This window comes from Pleurodeles waltl, chromosome 1_1 (assembly GCF_031143425.1).
Source record: "Pleurodeles waltl isolate 20211129_DDA chromosome 1_1, aPleWal1.hap1.20221129, whole genome shotgun sequence".
In the NCBI taxonomy this organism is placed as follows: domain Eukaryota; kingdom Metazoa; phylum Chordata; class Amphibia; order Caudata; family Salamandridae; genus Pleurodeles; species Pleurodeles waltl.
The window spans coordinates 8,881,795-8,901,928 of record NC_090436.1 but is presented as its reverse complement, the minus strand read 5'-3'; the positions used below and the strand labels follow the sequence as shown (position 1 = coordinate 8,901,928).

Below are 20,134 nucleotides of genomic sequence, written 5' to 3'. Positions count from 1 at the left end.
CGCCTAAGTGATTTGTCCAGAATCACAGGATGCAGAGCTGGCGCTGAGACTCGAACCGTGTTCACCAGCTCCAAAGTTGGCAGTTCTTGCACTTACGCCACATCCTCTCCCCTAGGGGTCTTTGTCTAGTGCGTGTTGGGGTAGTCTCGGAATACCTTTTTTTATATAGCGCTTGGTAATACAGGTTCTGCCATTTCATAGTGCAGCAAAGCAGGTCCGTTATTAACAAAATCACCATCATTAATTTGCGTCGACTTAGCAGAGAGGAAGAGGTGAAAAAGCTATGTCGGGATTGTAATCTGTGACATTTGCGTTCTGTCAAGACCCCTGCAGTGGGTGCATTAAACAACTGACTTGAGTAGAGCTTAACACTAGACAATAGCCCATGCTCTTGATAACCTCCAGAGGGTCACCAACTAAGCACATAGGTTAGTTCTAGGCAAGAAGATGGTGAAGGTGCTGTCTCAAAAATGGGGAAAAGGAGTCCTGACTCCAGACCCAAGCACTTCACGGCCTTAAGCTTGATAGCAAAAAGCATCTATCCTTTAGATGTAAATTCAATCAATCAATAATTTGTTAAGCGCCCTACTCACCCGGTAGGGTCTCAAGGCGCCGGGGTGGGGGTGCTACTGCTCGAAGAGCCAGGTCTTGAGGCGCTTCCTGAAGGTCAGGAGGTCCTGGGTCAGACGTAGGTTGACGGGGAGGGAGTTCCAGCTTTTGGCAGCAAGGTGGGAGAAGGATCTGCCGCCGGTTGTGGTCCGGTGGATGTGGGGGGCGGTTACGAGGGTGAGGTTGGCGGAGCGGAGCTGGCGTGTCAGTACGTGGAAGTTGAGACGGTCGCTGGGGTAGGCAGGTCCGGTGTCGTGGAGAGCTTTGTGAGTGTGGATCAGGAGTTTGAAGATGATACTTTTGTTGACGGGGAGCCAGTGGAGGTCTCTGAGGCTTTAGGGTCAACATCATGAACTTCGTACAGTGCCTTATTATTAACAAAATCACTATAATTCATTTGCATCGACTTTGCAGAGAGGAAGAGGTGAAAAAGATATGTCGGGATTGTAATCTGTGACATTCGCGTTTTGTCAAGACCCCTGCAGTGGGTGCATTAACCAACTGTCTTGAGTGGAGCTTAACACTAGACAATAGCACATGCTCTTGATAACCTCTGGAGGGTCACCAACTAAGCACATAGGTTAGTTCTAGGCAAAAAGATGGCAAAATGTGTTGTCTCCAAAATGGTTGAAAAAGAGTTGTCACTCCAGACCCAAGCACTTCATGGCCTCGAGCTTGATAACAAAAAGCATCTAGCCTTTAGATGTAAATTCAATCAATCAATAACTTGTTAAGCGCCCTACTCACCCGGTAGGGTCTCGATGCGCTGGGGGGGTGCTACTGCTCGAAGAGCCAGGTCTTGAGGCGCTTCCTGAAGGTCAGGAGGTCCTAGGTCAGACGTAGGTTGATGGGGAGGGAGTTCCAGGTTTTGGCGGCAAGGTGGGAGAAGGTTGTGGTCCGGTGGATGCGGGGGATGGTTGCTAGGGCGAGGTTGGCGGAGCGGAGCTGGCGTGTCGGGATGTGGAAGTTGAGACGGTCGTTGAGGTAGGCAGGTCCGGTGTCGTGGAGAGCTTTGTGAGCGTGGATCAGGAGTTCGAAGATGATCCTTTTGTTGACGGGGAGTCAGTGGAGGTCTATGAGGTAGGCTGAGATGTGTTTGTGGCGAGGGAGGTTAAGGATGAGCCGTGCTGAGGTGTTCTGGGTGTGTGCTGAGGCGTTCTGGATGCGCGGGAGTTTCAAGGTCTTTCAGTTTCTTCAAATAGAGTTCCAGTTAGCAGAGGCAGCTGTTTCTCTTTGCTTCAGCTTCAAACTCCCACTGTGTCGCCATCTTCTCCCGGTTATTAGCTGTATCATTTCCTCCCCTTTACCTGACCTAGAAAATGCCCCGGTGAACACCTGAGAAAGCCATAGAGGGGGCAGCGGGGGTGTTGTTGGACCAATGGAAACACGTCCAGTGGCAACAAGTCTGGGCACCGCATATAAACAGTTCAAGAGCTCAGGGAGTCAGGCAGAATCCGCACTCAGCTACCGCGCAGTTGTATATGCGATAGACCTGCTAAACAAGGAGATGACATGAATGTGTGATTCAAGAGAGTTCATGGTCATTACACTCTTAGTCAACTCAAACAAGTTCATTACTGCGACTATCTACCATGCTATGTCTGCACCCACTGAAGGAGATATGCACTAATAAGAGGTTCTAGCTTATGAGTGGACTCAAAGTCAAGCATGTGATAGAACAAGTGAACACGCAACTCCTAAATCTCAATGAATTAGTGACAGACATGCACAAACACACACACCTGGGCACATATTAGCCCTAGAGCTAAGACCAAGCAGCAGTTAAACACTTCGCTGATCCCACTGGTTGCACACCCCATGGCTTTAGTCACGTTACAAGGCTCAGCCTGACCATGGCTTGGGCATGAACATCAATAAAGTGAATCTACTCCAACAATATCTAAACATAAAGCAAACAAAACACAACAGTCATATAAAAAGCTCCCCAATGTAGTTTAAACATGATGCAGAGCAAAGCAGCTTCCTGAGAAATGAAAAGAGTGAGACGTGGAAACAAAGAGTCTAAAACCAATATATCACCATGCTTGCTCGACTGAAAAGGGTAAGGCCGGAGAACCCCCAGTGCACCGACTAATGACATGCAAGGGTAAACACTTAAAACGTCAACGTTTCCATTAATGGTTTGGCTCAGAACACACATATGCTGAGCTCTGTGAGCTAACATAACAGATTCATCTCCGACTCTGATTTCCACAAGGCAGATGTGTAATCTACAATGTGTTAGTGGCATGGACCATTGTGAACCATGAATGGCTAAATGGATGTTCACCTGCTGAAGTCAACCTCCTGAGGCTGTGCAGAGACGTTTAAAGAGTGGGATCTAGAATCAACTGAAAGGAAATATTCAACATTTTCCATAAATGGAACAAACTAATAGCCTTGAAACCTGCCAGGTTCGCAAGTCTAATAACAGATTTACACTCTTCACTTAGAAATTAGCTATCCCCATCCAGTGATAAACACTTTCAATCATCAGGCCTAAAAAAGTGGATAAAGTGTTGACTGTGTACCAAAAAAGGTACATTACATCAGCCTTAAAACCAGGCCCCTCGTCAGGCACTCAGAAATATGTCCTGATGCTTGTGGGTCAACATCATGAACTTCCCACAGTGCCTTTCCTCATCAGAAGCACACCCGCCGTTCAAAATCAGCCATTCATCATGCTCCAGATTTTAGGGCTGAACAAACTACAGGTTGATCTCTAATCTATCTCACCCTTGTGAAATCTTGAGAGAAACAGCTCCAAGAAAATATGATGAGTACATTGAGCAAACAAAATACTCCAAGCTTGCAATCAAGGTCTGAACCCATGGCAGTGGCTGCAATAGCAATAATAAACAACCAAGAGGCTCTTTTCATCATCCTTACTGAAGACTAGGGTGACCTACCCACCGCATACGAAATATGAGATCAGAGAATATTATTCATAAAGCCAGAGGAATTGATGGGAACTGCCCTGTATTTGGTTCAATCTTTCCCTGCAGTCAAATAATTACAATATGTCTGCAGAGTCTTCCAGACGAAGCACAAGGAGCCAAGTTAACAACACAAAAAAAAGCCTGGGCCATGCTCAGCACAGAACAAGATAAAGATCCCTCTGCTTCAGTGAGATTCTTCTGCAGACAGGCCCAGGACTGAAGACTCTATTGCATAGTCCCATAACTTGAGCCATAATGTAGCCCTAACACAAACACTGACTCACAATCTCTAACTTTTCATGCTGTGTACAATCCCATCACTCCTTTAAACAAAATAAGGAACTTACATTATTCTGTTTCAGAGCACGCCTGAACAACTGCGTCATGAGCTACACACTAGCCTCCCACAAAACGCTGCACTGAAACAAGTGCAAAACCAGCCAACAAGGGTCCTTCAGCATGGGGAAAACCCAACAAAACCAACCTAACAGCACTTTGCCAGCCCCCGTGGAATTCAGGTATTAGATAAGAAGTCCTTTGCAACATATGCATGGGCTTTGGAGCAAGGCTTTTGGTGGCTGTAGAAGCTGGACTCTCATAATGAAGCAACCAGAAAACCAACAAACCGCCCACCTATCTACTGAAATAATAACACTAGTAACAGAGGAGGGCATATGTCCTTTGATAGCCTGCTGGCAAGGATACCACTATTACCCCGCCTGCCGACCTGAAGCCAAACAGGATGGAATGAACTTTGACCAATTGTACTAACCATGCACAGAATATATTATGTCTCACACAAATATATTCAGGACTTATATAGTGCAAACTTGATACAAAGGTATTGTAGCGCTTTACATGAGCACCAGTGACATTACATAAGAACACATTCACTTTTGGTAGCAAGGAAAGATTAAGTGATTTGCCCAGAATCACAGGATGCTGAGCTGGCTCTGAGACTCGAACCGTGCTCACCAGCTCCAAAGTTGGCAGCTCTGGCCCTTACGCCACATCCTCTCCCCTAGGGGTCTTTGTCTAGTGCGTGTTGGGGCAGTCTGGGAATACCTTTTTTTATATAGCGCTTGGTAATACAGGTTCTGCCATTTCATAGTGCTGCAAAGCAGCTCCATTATTAACAAAATCACTATAATTCATTTGCATCGACTTTGCAGAGAGGAAGAGGTAAAAAAGATATGTCGGGATTGTAATCTGTGACATTCTCATTCTGTCAAGACCCCTGCAGTGGGTACATTAACCAACTGACTTGAGTGGAGCTTAACACTAGACAATAGCACATGCTCTTGATAACCTCTGGAGGGTCACCAACTAAGCACATAGGTTAGTTCTAGGCAAAAAGATGGCAAAAGGTGTTGTCTCCAAAATGGTGGAAAAGGAGTTGTCACTCCAGACCCAAGCACTTAACGGCCTCAAGCTTGATAGCAAAAAGCATCTATCCTTTAGATGTAAATTCAATCAATCAATAATTTGTTAAGCGCCCTACTCACCCGGTAGGGTCTCGAGGCGCTAGGGGGGGTGCTACTGCTCGAAGAGCCAGGTCTTGAGGCGCTTCCTGAAGGTCAGGAGGTCCTAGGTCAGACGTAGGTTGATGGGGAGGGAGTTCCAGGTTTTGGCGGCAAGGTGGGAGAAGGTTGTGGTCCGGTGGATGCGGGGGACGGTTGCTAGGGCGAGGTTGGCGGAGCGGAGCTGGCGTGTCGGGATGTGGAAGTTGAGACGGTCGTTGAGATAGGCAGGAGAGCTTTGTGAGCGTGGATCAGGAGTTCGAAGATGATCCTTTTGTTGACAGGGAGTCAGTGGAGGTCTCTGAGGTGGGCTGAGATGTGTTTGTGGCGAGGGAGGTTAAGGATGAGCCGTGCTGAGGTGTTCTGGGTGTGTGCTGAGGCGTTCTGGATGCGCAGGAGTTTCAAGGTCTTTCAGTTTCTTCAAATAGAGTTCCAGTTAGCAGAGGCAGCTGTTTCTCTTTGCTTCAGCTTCAAACTCCCACTGTGTCGCCATCTTCTCCCGGTTATTAGCTGTATCATTTCCTCCCCTTTGCCTGACCTAGAAAATGCCCCGGTGAACACCTGAGAAAGCCACAGAGGGGGCGGCAGAGGGTGTTGTTGGACCAATGGAAACACATCCAGTGGCAACAAGTCTGGGCACCGCATATAAACAGTTCAAGAGCTCAGGGAGTCAGGCAGAATCCGCACTCAGCTACCGCGCAGTTGTATATGCGATAGACCTGCTAAACAAGGAGATGACATGAATGTGTGATTCATTAGAGTTCATGGTCATTACGCTCCTAGTCAACTCAAACACGTTCATTACTGCGACTATCTACCATGCTATGTCTGCACCCACTGAAGGAGATATGCACTAATAAGAGGTTCTAGCTTATGAGTGGACTCAAAGTCAAGCATGTGATAGAACAAGTGAACACGCAACTCCTAAATCTCAATGAATTAGTGACAGACATGCACAAACACACACACCTGGGCACATATTAGCCCTAGAGCTAAGACCAAGCAGCAGTTAAACACTTCGCTGATCCCACTGGTTGCACACCCCATGGCTTTAGTCACGTTACAAGGCTCAGCCTGACCATGGCTTGGGCATGAACATCAATAAAGTGAATCTACTCCAACAATATCTAAACATAAAGCAAACAAAACACAACAGTCATATAAAAAGCTCCCCAATGTAGTTTAAACATGATGCAGAGCAAAGCAGCTTCCTGAGAAATGAAAAGAGTGAGACGTGGAAACAAAGAGTCTAAAACCAATATATCACCATGCTTGCTCGACTGAAAAGGGTAAGGCCGGAGAACCCCCAGTGCACCGACTAATGACATGCAAGGGTAAACACTTAAAACGTCAATGTTTCCATTAATGGTTTGGCTCAGAAACACATATACATGCTTCTGAGCTCTGTGAGCTAACATAACAGATACATCACCGACTCTGATTTCCACAAGGCAGATGTGTAATCTACAATGTGTTAGTGGCATGGACCATTGTGAACCATGAATGGCTAAATGGATGTTCACCTGCTGAAGTCAACCTCCTGAGGCTGTGCAGAGACGTTTAAAGAGTGGGGTCTAGAATCAACTGAAAGGAAATATTCAACATTTTCCACAAATGGAACAAACTAATAGCTTTGAGACCTGCCAGGTTCGCAAGTCTAATAACAGAATTACACTCTTCAATTGGAAATTAGCTATCCCCATCCAGTGAAAAACACTCCCAATCATCAGGCCTAAAAATTGGATAAAGTGTTGAATGTGTACCAAAAAAGGTACATTACATCAGCCTTAAAACCAGGCCCCTCGTCAGGCACTCAGAAGTGTATCCTGATGCTTGTGGGTCAACATCATGAACTTCCCACAGTGCCTTTCCTCATCAGGAGCACACCCGCCGTTCAAAATCAGCCATTCATCATGCTCCAGATTTTAGGGCTGAACAAACTACAGGATGATCTCCAATCTATCTCACCCTTGTGAAATCTTGAGAGAAACAGCTCCAAGAAAATATGATGAGTACATTGAGCAAACAAAATACTCCAAGCTTGCAATCAAGGTCTGAACCCATGGCAGTGGCTGCAATAGCAACAATGAACAAACAAGAGGCTCTTTTCATCACCCTTACTGAAGACCAGGGTGACCTTCTCACCGCATACGAAATATGAGATCAGAGAATATTATTCATAAAGCCAGAGGAATTGATGGGAACTGCCCGGTATTTGGTTCAATCTTTCCCTGCAGTCAAATGATTACAATATGTCTGCAGAGTCTTCCAGACGAAGCACAAGGAGCCAAGTTAACAACACAAAAAAGCCTGGGCCATGCTCAGCACAGAACAAGATAAAGATCCCTCTGCTTCAGTGAGATTCTTCTGCAGACAGGCCCAGGGTTGAAGACTCTTTTGAATAGCCCTATAACTTGAGCCATAATGTAGCCCTAACACAAACACTGACTCACAATCTCTAACTTGTCATGCTGTGTACAATCCCATCACTCCTTTAAACAAAATAAGGAACTTACACTATTCCGTTTCACAGCACACCTGAACAACTGTGTCATGAGCTACACACGAGCCTTCCACAAAACCAGCCAACAACGAGGGTCCTTCAGCATGGGGAAAACCCAACAAAACCAACCTAACAGCACTTTGCCAGCCCCTGGTGGAATTCAGGTATTAGATAAGAAGTCCTTTGCAACATATGCATGGGCTTTGGAGTAAAGGCTTTTGGTGGCTGCCGAAGCGGGACTCTCATAATGAAGCAACCACAAAACCAACAAAACCGCCCACATACCTACGGTAATAAAAATACTAGTAACAGAGGAGGGCATATGCCCTTCAATAGCCTGCTGGCCAGAATACCAGTATTACCCCGCCTGCCGACCTGAAGCCAAACAGGATGGAATGAACTTTGACCGATTGTACTAACCGTGCACAGAATATATTATATCTCACACAAATATATTCAGGACTTCTACGCCACGTTTAAGAAAGAGATTCAAAACTGAGACAACTCGACATGTTTCTGCTACCAGATAAGGAATACAAGGCCATGCTTAGGTCATCACTGCCACCCCCTGTAACAAGCACACCTGCCGGAACCAGGAATAACTAGACGCAGTGAGGCTACCTAAGATCCCAGACTTGCAGATCTTCTCAGCAGTACCTTTTGGTGCCGAGGATCTGTCCACCCAGCTTGATCTTCAGCTTGAGCTGTGGTTTTGCCGGTGCAGAGTCGGACTCCAGGGTTTCAGAGGAGACGCCATGGCTGAGCTCCTCTTGGTGATGTTTCTTTTTGTGTTTCTTATGCTTCCGGTGTTTCTTCCTGTGGGAGCCATGGCCACTCAGGTCATCTTCATCCACTGCGAAAGAAAATCAGAAAAGGGCTCAGTGTCCGAAGACCAACAGAGTAAGAAGCATTAAACAATCTCTGCCCAACACACACCCGACCGCTCACCCGACCCCTGGGGGTCTCGTCTTTGTATTGACTGGTGATCAACACCACTTACAAAGCATACGGTGTATATAGAATTCCCTCAGGGATCCAAGAAAGAGACTGCTGTAGTATTGCAGTGAACACAACCACCAACCCTTAACTTTCTAAATAGGTGTCAGGTGGCGTGAGTCAATGTGGTGGTTTAGTTCATCAAAGGGAGTGTCATCACAGAATATGCAGTTTGACATAGAAAAAGAGGTTCTAGAACAAGCGGCTGGGTTAATATTCCTTGACTGTTGAAGTCCTGGTTATAGTAAGCGCCAACTGGAGAAAGAAGTGCCTTGCGCTACAGACTACTTTTATGTGGCAATGGTATTTCTAGGATATCTCTCTTGGCACAAATGACCGGAGCACTGTGACTTGTGCAGACGTTCAAAATCTGGATTAACAATGTTCGACGGAATATCTGTGCTTGCACTTAGAAGCAAGAGTGAATATAGAAGTTAAGTATGCAGGTGGTAATTCACAGAGCCATGCTACATCAGAGGTGACCAAGCCCTGGAAGGGAAGTCAGAGCAAGGACAACAGGTGTTTGCATTAATGTCTCAAGAGAATATGTTTAGGACAGTGTTGGGCACACCTGAAAAAGAGGAGTAGCTCAACCTCCGGTTCTTTCGGAAAGGAGGATTTATCAGAGGGGCTGCAGCAGGCCAGCTGAATGCCGCAATGATCAGTCCTAGTCTTTTCATGTCCGTGTGTGGATAGAAGTGTTGCATACTCAGTCAGAACTTTTCTCCCCTTACCTACAAGTGTAGAACTTCACAAGGCTCTCCACTGTGCTACTTAACATAAGTACCCTGGTGTGATGTACAGAACAGAGAGTGATGGCCTAGGATCTCAGAGCTTGCTCGGCCAATCAATCCCAATCTGGACCCGTCTCAGATCCTTGTCCACCCCACTAATACACTGGTGCTAACCTCTTTTTGCCTTGCTCTGTTGTCAATCACATGCTTCACCTGGGTGGTGTGGCGCTCCGTGGTCGTCCTTGGGTTCTTCGTTGCTGTGATGCCTTTGCATCCTGGGGCGTTTGATTCTTTATCGAAGCAGGGTGGGCCCTTTGTTCTCGGCCTCCAGCATTTCCTTGAATTCGCATCCTTGCGGTGCTCCGTGCAGTTGGGCCCTACTCTCCCCTCTATGAATCTCTACCCTTGTTTGGTTCTCCATGCCTCTCCCGGTGTCACAATACCAAGTAACCCTCTATGTTCAGTCTTAGACATCTCATTGGGGTAACCCTATCCCACTACACTTCAGTGGTGTAGGTTTGCCCCTAAATAGGTCCAGGACCCATGTTTGCTGCTGCGACGTACCATCCCAGGCGCTGCTAGCAAGAAAGACCACATTGGACGGGCAAGTGTGGCACCCTCTGGAATCCATTATGCCTGTTGACAGTGTGGTAGACCCTCTTTCCCATTCGATGGGTGTGGCTGGTGACTCTGAGATGACGGATGATGCTCCAGTCTGGGCTTTTCTTCTGCGAGTTACTGTCCTCAGGGAATGTTGGTTTCAACTGGATCAACTGAAGTGAAGCAGAATTCCCCCAGTGGTGACCCCAGATGGAGCACTGCACCCCTGGCACAATAGTGTGGTAACCTTAAAGCAGGATTGCCATAGACAAGAGTGCCCCCTCCATTGGTACATGCGCACTATGATTACCTGCAGAGGTATGAGGCCTTTCAGGGACGGGTGCTCGAGGGATCATAGTGCTGGCTCCCTACGGCCACAATGTTGTATGGTGGTAAGAAAGTCATGGTGGAGATGGGTCAAAGTATGGGGGCAAAAGAACTTGATCATGGCATGGAGGGGTGCATGAAGAGGGCTGTGGAGACTAGAGGAAGAGGCTGACAATGCTCCCAACATGTTGGAGGGTGGATTGCACATGGAGCCCAGGTGCGTATAAAGCATGGTCTAGAACCGGGGTGGGACAACACTGTGTCCTCCCTCCCCAGCAGGAGCTCACGGTGACGGTGCAAACAGGATCTGCGGAGAATGAGGGAACAGGGGAGATGAGTTCACGCGGAGGAGATGTGGTCAAGGGAACGTCTCTTTTATTACATTCACTCCAACAGATTCTCCAATTTAGCTCCACAAAACACCACAAAGATGTTCTGGTATCACTAACCTGTCTAAAGCCAAGGATGTGCACCTTGGTCTTCTGACAGATGGGCCACACTTGCAAAATGCTGCGGGATAACTTATTACTGGTTGTAAAACAAACGAGATAATGTCTCCGCCTTAGTGAGGTTTTCACAATGACTTGCATTTAAGCAAAGAGCAATTTGTAGAACCCACTGCGGGCCTACATATATCTCTGCAGATTGTGAAGAAGGTAAAGCCATACGCACTGAGCCGATCACTTCAGTCGACTAACATCTGTTGTTCGTTCTCGAATATAGTTTTCTAGGGAGATGCATTGAAAAACTTTCTAACCTTCCCTAAAAATGCACTTCTAATAACCACTGCATGGCATAAGTCTGCTCGCTATTATTCATTTTAGCAAAGACTGACACAGCACATACATAGCACCCTTATGGCCTGGTCTTAGTTTAAAAGACCAGGTATCTCGGACCCCAGCATCACGGGACAGGTGCTGCCGTTTCACATGCAACACCAAACCCACAACGCAAGCACCACCTACAATCACTGAGCCCTCCCACAGCACGCTGACCTACCTGCCCAACAAACCAGCAGCCCCATAGTCACTTTCATGCATGCTACTTCACACTTGCCCATTTTAACACACCACAGAGATCTGGGACCCGCTCAGCAATGACACACCAGTCCTACTGTTTCTCACTGAAATCTGGCTGAGCCCCTTGTCAGCCTTGGACATCGCCATGGCAATCCTGGCTGGACATAAGATCACAAGACGGGACCAACAACACAAACCATGAGTCGTTACAGCAATACTTTTCAAGGAATCTCTCAAATGCATCACAGCCTTTGAGAACACCATCCCCTCCATGGAACGCCTTCACTTCAATCTCCAAATTACAGCTAACTACACCCCCAGTTGCAGAGAAGATTAGGTTTCTCACAAATCCCTGATATGTTGTCATGTCCAGCTCTACAATATTCTGTGTTCTTTGGAGTGCTCTCCACATGTTTGCCCTAAGATTCCTCATAATGTGTAGTCTTGGGGGTGTTTCCTCCCCAAAGTATAAGCATGCAGCAAATATTCAATTCCTCTTAAAGAAAGTTTTCATCTCAATTCCCTCTCCAATTTAAAGGGAAAAACCAAGACTGTGTAATCCCTGAATAAATCGATCTGAACATGAAGGCGAAATAAAAGGATGGTATGACAGAGAAACCGAACGCACAAAAGGTGATGGGAGAATGCTTACAATACATTCAACCACTGGCAATCGTTGGTATTCCAACAAATTGCTCTTTTGTCCACCATGCCACCTCAGATAAGACTCATATCACTCTTGGTCCTGCTCCAACAGAACTGTCCAGCCTGAGCTGCCAAGCCAGGTCCTCTCTGATCTGGAACACAAGGAACGCATGACCAGAGTCGACCTCTTCAGTCGGGTGTGGGTTAGTTCCAGTGCCAGAATGAGCAAAGGACCGACACACACCAGCCACAGATCTTTGATGATTCCATCCAACCTTAACTAAGAGACTTCAATGACTAAAGCCCTGATTCAGATATTGCTGGATGGGTTACTCCGTCACAATTCTGAACCAAATTACTTCAAAGTGCTTCCAAATTCAGCAAAGGAAGTAAGAAACGACAAAGAAAAGGTGATTTTCCTATACTCAAGAAGGGATGCAGAATTTTCCCTGTTGTAGACCTATTGATTTATTCAGTCAACAGATCATAGAGACCACACTCTCTAGTTCAACAGTAAAGGACAAGGCTTCTCTTCACTTGTTTTACAGAAGCTAAGCTATGATGGTGAGCTTAGGTGAGAAGATGTGCAAAATACTTCCTTAATCAAGACAGAAAGAAAATCATTCATCTCACAGAACTTCGACTATGGCACTGACATTCAGATCATCCATGTCTTAGTTAAATCACAGTTTAATTAGACAGTCTGCTGGTCAAAAACTATTCAGTCTCAAGGTTTCACCGTAGTTCCCCCTCTAGTCTTTTCACATTATGTACAAACTGCACAAACCAAACTACAGCAAGTTGGCAACAATGTCAGTGACAGCAGATAGAGTCTCTGCTTCCCGACTCTGAACCCAAACAAGACTTCCTCACCAACCATAAAAAGAGGAAGAACGCGTCACACCGAAGAACTTCAGGAGAATCTCTGCCCTTTCCCTTCAAGATAATTGTATTCATTTTTAAATACGTTGAAACCATAAAAGTTGTTAAATATAAACCATAAAGGTCGTTAAATAAATGTCATTATACTAAAAACATAGTATATCATTTATCCCATTGCATAATTTAAAAAATAAGAAAAAGTAATACACATATTAGCATCATTTAGAAGCTGCGATTACAATAGTGCTGGTCTGGCTTGTTTTTCTTATCCACCAAGACAGCCTTAAAAAAAAAAAAGCATTTACAATGCAACGGGTCTCGCGTTTGCTCATGTTAGAGCTGATCACGTTGTAAACTCCTAATCCGACTTTTCACCTATCGGGCAAAAGTGCATTTATGTACATAACCCGAAAAAGTGAAATCAAGTATGTAAAGCGCTCGACTTCTGCCAAGCGAGATCGGGCTCGTAAATTAGAGAAAAAAAAGTCCACGAGCCCGACTGAAAACAGCGAGCCTCACATGTTTTCTGTACTTGGTCGCTGCGCTGGAGGAGGGCTAGCCACCGGAAAAGGCATGACTTATGCGTGCCTTCGACTAATGAAAGCAAGCAGATTTTATTAGGGAAGCCCACGAACCAATAAAAAACACTGACGTGAAGTTGACAGGGCTCCGAGCCCTTTTCTAAATACAAAAGAGTCTCGCTGCGAAACGCATGCGCGAGCGCATGCAACGCAGACTCGACCCTAAAAATGTTGACGCAGGTATTTGTAAAAGGGACAAATCAGAAGAAAATGCAACGTATCCTGAGAGGAAGTAAAATCACACTGACAAGGGGCACAGTCCACATCCCTTAATCAACACTTTGGCATACTCAGCAAGTGATGAAACATATTGAATCTGAAGCAGGTCAAGTGAAAAATCGACGAGTATTAGATGCGGTTCAGTTAACATAGTCGTTAACAAAACATGTGACCTGACAGATGGTTTCAACAAGACACTTTTTTCTCTCCCTGTGAATCGCTGTCACAGAAAGAAACATTTGCCAATGTCAGTGGCTCTGTTACCGGTGTTGAATCTTTACATAGTATAGCTGATACCTAGACAACTACCTTCAGAATGCAGCCCCGGACTCCTGTCTCTCCTAATCCCATGGATGATCTGTTCATCTCGGATAGAAATTGGGTCTCTAGTTGTCAGTGTTTTGCATCCTGTCCAAGTAGAGACCCTCACTCTAGTCAGGTTAAGGAAGTCACTCAGCTAAAATAACCCCTGCTCACACCCTTGTAGCTTGGCATGGGCAATCTGGCTTATATCAGAGGCAATGTGCAAAGTATTTGTACACACACAGAAACACAGTGAAAACACTACAGAAGTACACCACAGCAGTTTAGATAAATAGCCAATATTTATTTGAGTAAAAAAAGACCAAAATTACAAAAAAAGAACGACGTACAAAAGTAAAAATACACATTTTCAAAGATAAAATCTTAGTAATTCTCTTAAAAACACAATAGCTCCAACTGGGGCTTTCACATCGCCTTGACCGAGTTGTCCCCAACAGTCTGATGCCACTTTTGAAGGAGTGTGGGCCAGTCACGGAGTTGCACGGACCCCAGATATAGTATCTTTGAAAATGATAAGGAAACAAAAATGCTGCTCGGAGTTGGGGAGGTGAGGAATTGCTGGAATTGGTGTTGCGTTAGTTCCTTACTGCTACTGGGGAGGTGATTTGTCAGGTCCTACTGCTAGGCAGGAGAGGGGAGGCATCAGTTCCCCATGGCTGCAGGGGAGTTTATTTGGTGGCATGACATCAGTTCCTTAGGACTCAGCGGGTGTTGATGAATCTGGCAGGTCAAGATACGAGGAGCCGACTTTTGTGTGTCACGAACACACCACAGGACCACCACAGGACCACAGGTGCTGCGGCGAAGTCGGGTGTCACGGACATCAGTGACACCATTTACAATCACTCAGCCCTCCCATTGCCCCCTACCTACCTGACCAGTAGACTATCACCCCCAAAATCATCCTCATGCATGGTACTCGACACTTGCTCACTCAGCAAACATGCCACCGAAATCTGGGACTGCCTCAGCAACAAATACCCCGGATCTCCTATTCCTGACTGAAACTTGTCAGAGGCCCCTCGTCAGCCCCAGACATCACCACAGCAATCCCGGTAGGATATAAGACTGCAAGACAGAACCGACAACACAAACGAGGAGTTGCAGGACATTGGAGGCGGAACTTTGGAAGCGTTGTGGCAGCGTTGGGCCTGTGTTGCAGGTTGCAATCTTGCACTCAGCGGGGACCACGGCTCCAGTGCAGACTAAGCCGGTTCTGTGGTCACTCTGGAGTCGATGTGCTTAGGTTCTTCTTGGTTGCACCAGAGCTCACTTCCAAGGGCCCAGGAACTGGATTTGGCACCACCTGGCAAGTCAGGACTCGCAGCAAGAGAGCCCAGGTGCTGGCGAGTGAAGTCTTTGATGAAACTGAGACTTCTTAACAGGAGGTAAGTCCAGTTCAAGCCCTTGGAGAACCTTGAAAAGCAGGAGGTAGAAAGCAAAGTCCAGTCCTTTGACTCCCAGCATATAAGCAGCAAGAAGCAGGCCAGCGCAACAAAGCACCAGGCAGAGTGGCAATCTCTCCTACAGCATCCAGTTCTTCTTCCTGGCAGAATGTCCTCAGTCCAGAAGTGTTCTAACTATGTGGTGTCAGTGGTCCAGTACTTACACTCATTTCTGTATTTGAAGTAGGCAAACTTCAAAGAGAAGTCTCTGTAGTGCAAAAGAACCTGCCTTTGCCTGCCCTTGCCCCAGACCCACTCCAGGGTGGTTGGAGACTGCATGGTATGAGGAGAGACACAGCCCTATTCAGATGCAGATGTCAGCTCCTCCCACTACTACAGCTCAGGAAGACCCCCCTTTGGATATACAGGGAACACATCAGATTGCTTTGTGTGACTGTCTAGAGTGAATGCACAAACAGCCCAACTATCATCCTCACCCGGACCTGTATTCAGCAGACAGGCAGAGTCACAGAATGGTTAAGCAAGAAGATGCCCAGTTTCTCAAAGTGGCATTTTCAAAGTCAGAATTCAAAAAACAACTTCACCAAAAGATGTACTTTGAAATTGTGAGTTCAGAGACCGCAAACTCTGTATCACTATCTGCTCCCAATGGGAAATTACACTTGAAATATGTTTCAAGGCAATCCCCATGCTACCCTATGGGAGAGATAGGGCTGTCTTGGGCCTATCTTAGGGGTGACTTACATGCAGTAAAAGGGAAGGTTTTGGCCTGGCATGCTGGTGCACTTGCCAGGTCGAAATAGCGGTTTTAAACTGCACACGCAGGCGCTGCAAAGGCAGGCCTGTGGCATGTTTACAGCGCTACTCTTGTGGGTGGCACAGCCAGTGCTGCAGGCCCACTAGAAGCATTTGATTTATTGGCCTGGGGTACACCTGGTACACTAGGGATTTACTAGTAAATCAAATATACTAATCATGGATAAACCAATACAATTTAGAAAGGGAGAGCATGCACTTTAGCACTGGTTAGCAATGCTAAAGTGCCCAAAGTCCTAAAGCGAATACAAACAGGTTAGAATAAATAGAAGGAAGAAGGCAAAAAGTTTGGGGATAAGCCTGCAAAAAGGGCCAGGTTCAACAACCTCTTAGATAACGTTCAGCACTCCGTCTATTTTAGAAGGCTATCCAATGCAATTTAGTTATCTATGGACTATTTTATGTTTTCCCTCATAAACACTCTCCCTTTTTCTCTGCCAAACACTCACACTGATGAGCTCCCCTTGCTATGCTGATTTATTCTCTATGTTTAGTTGTTTCTAAATTAATAGCAATTATTGAAACAAAATATGTATATGTGCAGTCTTAACTAAAATGTTATAAATATATTATCAAAAGCTAAGTTTGCTCTGTGTACATTCATTCAAAAGACATTTGCAAAATACACCTCTGTCCTTCATTCTAAATGCACTTCAGCTACATTACCTGTATTTGAAGTACAATGTCAGTGGCAAAAGTTGAAACAGAAAAGGCACACGTTCAGATGAATAGCAAAAGTACCACCTGTGACATACATCAGCGAGAGCCCAACTTGAACCTTGCTTGGCTTGCCCACCTTCAATACTGATGAACAGTTTTTAATTTGTGGGGTGGTTTTGCTGTGAGATAAGGGAGTTTCTGCTATATGCAGCCTCTCGTGTTCCATCTGTGTAGTCTCTTGCAAGTTGCTTTAATGAGCCCCTAAAAAGATGTGGTCTGCAGATAGGTGATAATTTGGGGGCTCTTGCGGTTTTCTACTTCCACTGGTGGGTAATTTCCTGTCCATGTTTTTCTTATAACGTAAGTTCCCTTTAGATTCACTAAGAAAAACAAGCATTATGGATTGTGGTTTATCTTTTATGGTGGGGGGGTTAGAGATTTTTTTTGCTGTATGTATGAATATATATTTCAACAGTGCAAAACCAGCCAAGAGGTAGCAGAGTACTGTACATGGTCAAAGAGCAGAATAAAGTCAATGAGAGATAGGAGAGGTAGCTGGATTACGGATGCTCTATAAAGATGTAAGTCTTCAACACTTTCCTAAGTTGGAGCATTGCTGGGGTGGTGCTGGACATGGGTCTGGGCACATAGAATGAGAAGACCTGCTGCCTTGTTTTTACCTTTTTACACTCCCTAGCCGCAGTCTGGCTGTGTCCTGGCTGCGGGTGTGCCCAGAGCCACCAGGGGCGGAGAGCCTGTGTGCCAGGCTGCTGGGGGCTCTCTTAAGGCTCCTCTAGAGGGATGGCGTGTATGCATTGTAGACGTCTTTTGCCATGCAAGGAGAGCGCTCTGGTGGTCTAGAAGGGGAGAAGCTGCACAGAAGGTCCCCCCCCCTGGTGCGATGTTTCCCAGGTCCATGCATGATCCATGCTCCAGCCCAGATGTTCCTCTTTGAATTCTGGGACTTGAAGTCTTTTTTTAATTTGTAATAAATAGGACTACAAGTCCCAGAATTCAAAGGAAAGCTCCGGCCTGGAGCAGCGCTCACGGGCCTGGGAAGCTCGGGGGGGGTGGGGGGCTCCTATAAAGCTCCCAGCAGAGGAATGCATGACCCAGGCCCCCCACAGCCCCACCCCCGAGCCCCAGCTCTGCCCTGGAGAGGTCACAGCGGCCTCTCACCCGAAGCCCGCTCCGCGCTCCCGGCTCTGCGGCCCCAGCTCTTGCTCATCATGGTCTGCGCGGCAGCAGGAAGTGCAGCCGGAACTCAGGACCGGGGGACCGGCTACGGCAGTGCACACTTCCGCCGGATGAGCCCCCAGCGTTCGAACACACCAACAGCAAAAGTCCTTACAAACGGAAGTCAGGCCAGGGGGACACATACGTCTGAACGCAGTGATGCCCCCCCCAGCAGGACTTAAACAGGAAGTCAGGCTAAGGACAGGCTTTCTAGTGCGCACTTCCGCCTCTCCTCCGCTGGCGCAAGCAGGAGATACAACCGGAAGTCAGGCAGAAAAGCGTTCCCGAGACCACACTTCCGCCTGTCTGCAGTAAAGTGCCCAGCATCACTAGGAAAAAAATAAAAACGGAAGTCAGGCTATGGCACGCTCCTCCAGTTCACACTTCCGCCTGACGCGCGGGTATTTAGTGTCCCCCGGGCAGGAGGGACCTGAAGCAAAGAGGGGTCATCGACACAGACGCAGGACTATAAACAGTTTTTCCGTTGCCACGTCGACAAGACCCGGCCGCCGACATGGAAAAGGCACTGCGAGGCGGCACTGAGGAGTTAACAGCAGCCAATAACAAATGATATAACTTTGAACTACCACTCCCATGATGCCAAGCCCACCAATCACGGCCACGATGACCCCATAGTCTGTCTGCCGTAGTCCGTCCTCTTTCTTTGCCAATCCAACCTTACAAATTAACTTGCCACACTTGACAAGAAACTCCTCCTGATGTGAGGGACCCACACTTCACTCCAACTAGAAAACAGAAGCTAAAATTCTTGACGCAATAGCTAGAAAAATGTTAATTCTATGTCAGGGTTATGCTAGTTTAAAGTCTGTTTACTACTTCTGACACCACATCAACAATAGGTTTGTGATAGAATACCTTAAATGTAGAATCATTTGACCAATCCACTGCAGCCATCATATCTTCTAATCTAGCCCCAGTAGCGAAAGCCTTTGAAGCCATGAGCTCCAAAAATACTTATGTCAATACCCGCTTCTGCTAATAACCATTTGACCCAACGAGCCAAAGTTGCTGCAGTGACTGGCAAAAAGGTTTTTGTAAGGAAATCAACCATTGACGGAAAACATTCTGTCTGAATTCACGTGTGCAATCTTCATACACCTTCAAACGAACAATACAGAGTTTCCTATTATGTGGAAAGGAGGGATAAGAAATACATTTCGACAAGGTTTTACTACATCTAGAAATGGAAAAGGATACTCCCTCCGGAGTAAATACTCTACCTGATAAATCCAGAGCTTTAACATCTGACACTCTTCTGCAGGACAACAGGCATAATAGCATTGTCAATTTTGCTGATAATTGCTTACAAGATAATCCTTCATTATCAGGCCAATTTCTGAGAAAACATAGGACAATATTAACATCCCGTAAGGAAGTATACTTTGGTTGAGGAGGTTTAACCATACGGATACCTCTAAGTAACTTACAAATCAAAGGGTGTTCACCCACTGGTTTCCCTTGAATATGAGGATGTCCAGCAGAAAGGGCGGAATGACAATTATTAATTGTCCTATATGCCAAACCCTGGGATGCCAAATCAGAAAGGAAATTGGCTATGACATAAATACCCCAGGGGATCCACACTCCTTGTACTGCACCAACATAACCACTTCCTCCAGGCCTGTTCATATCTTTCTGAGTGGAAGGGGCCCAAGACTGGGATAAGAAAAACATTGCAGATTCCGAAACTCCAGGCACTTGCCATCGTCGCCTGAAAGTCTCCATGCCATCAGGGGCAACAAGCCCTGCAGAATTAGAGGGTGAAAATTGTTCAACGGATCCGTGAGAAGGTCCACAGACAATGGAATCTTCACCGGAAAGTCGCAAGATAGAATCATCGCAGAAGGGAACCAACGCTGAGCACTCCAAAGCGGAATCACCAGAATGACCTCCGAGCGTTGGCGACGAACTTGTGCCAGGATGTGAGGAATCATCACGAAAGGAGGGAAAGCATAAAGAAGTTCCACCGGCCACAGTTGCAGAAAAGCATCTGTCCCCTTCGACTGAGGGTCCGGTTTCCAACTGAAAAAGCAAGGGACCTGACTGTTCAACCGTGAGGCAAATAAATCCATCTGACATGTCCCCCAACGTAGCTGA

At 46.4% G+C, this 20,134-nt stretch overlaps 1 protein-coding gene across 2 annotated transcripts in view; it reads right to left on the bottom strand.

Annotated features, from left to right (window-relative positions):
• The window catches only part of INO80B (INO80 complex subunit B), a 57,367-nt gene extending 39,190 nt beyond the window's left edge, over nucleotides 1-18,177 (bottom strand). Inside the window, exons 1-2 of one of the 2 annotated variants that reach the window (XM_069205647.1) lie at nucleotides 17,960-18,174; nucleotides 8,229-8,424 (exon numbers count right to left, since the gene is read on the bottom strand). In XM_069205647.1, the coding sequence (XP_069061748.1) occupies nucleotides 8,229-8,424; nucleotides 17,960-18,011 (248 nt within the window). In that variant the 5' untranslated portion in view covers nucleotides 18,012-18,174. Of the gene's footprint in view, nucleotides 1-8,228; nucleotides 8,425-17,959 lie in introns of both variants that reach the window. The other variant, XM_069205655.1, reaches the window with a different exon arrangement.
• Nucleotides 18,178-20,134: the final 1,957 nt, after the last annotated feature.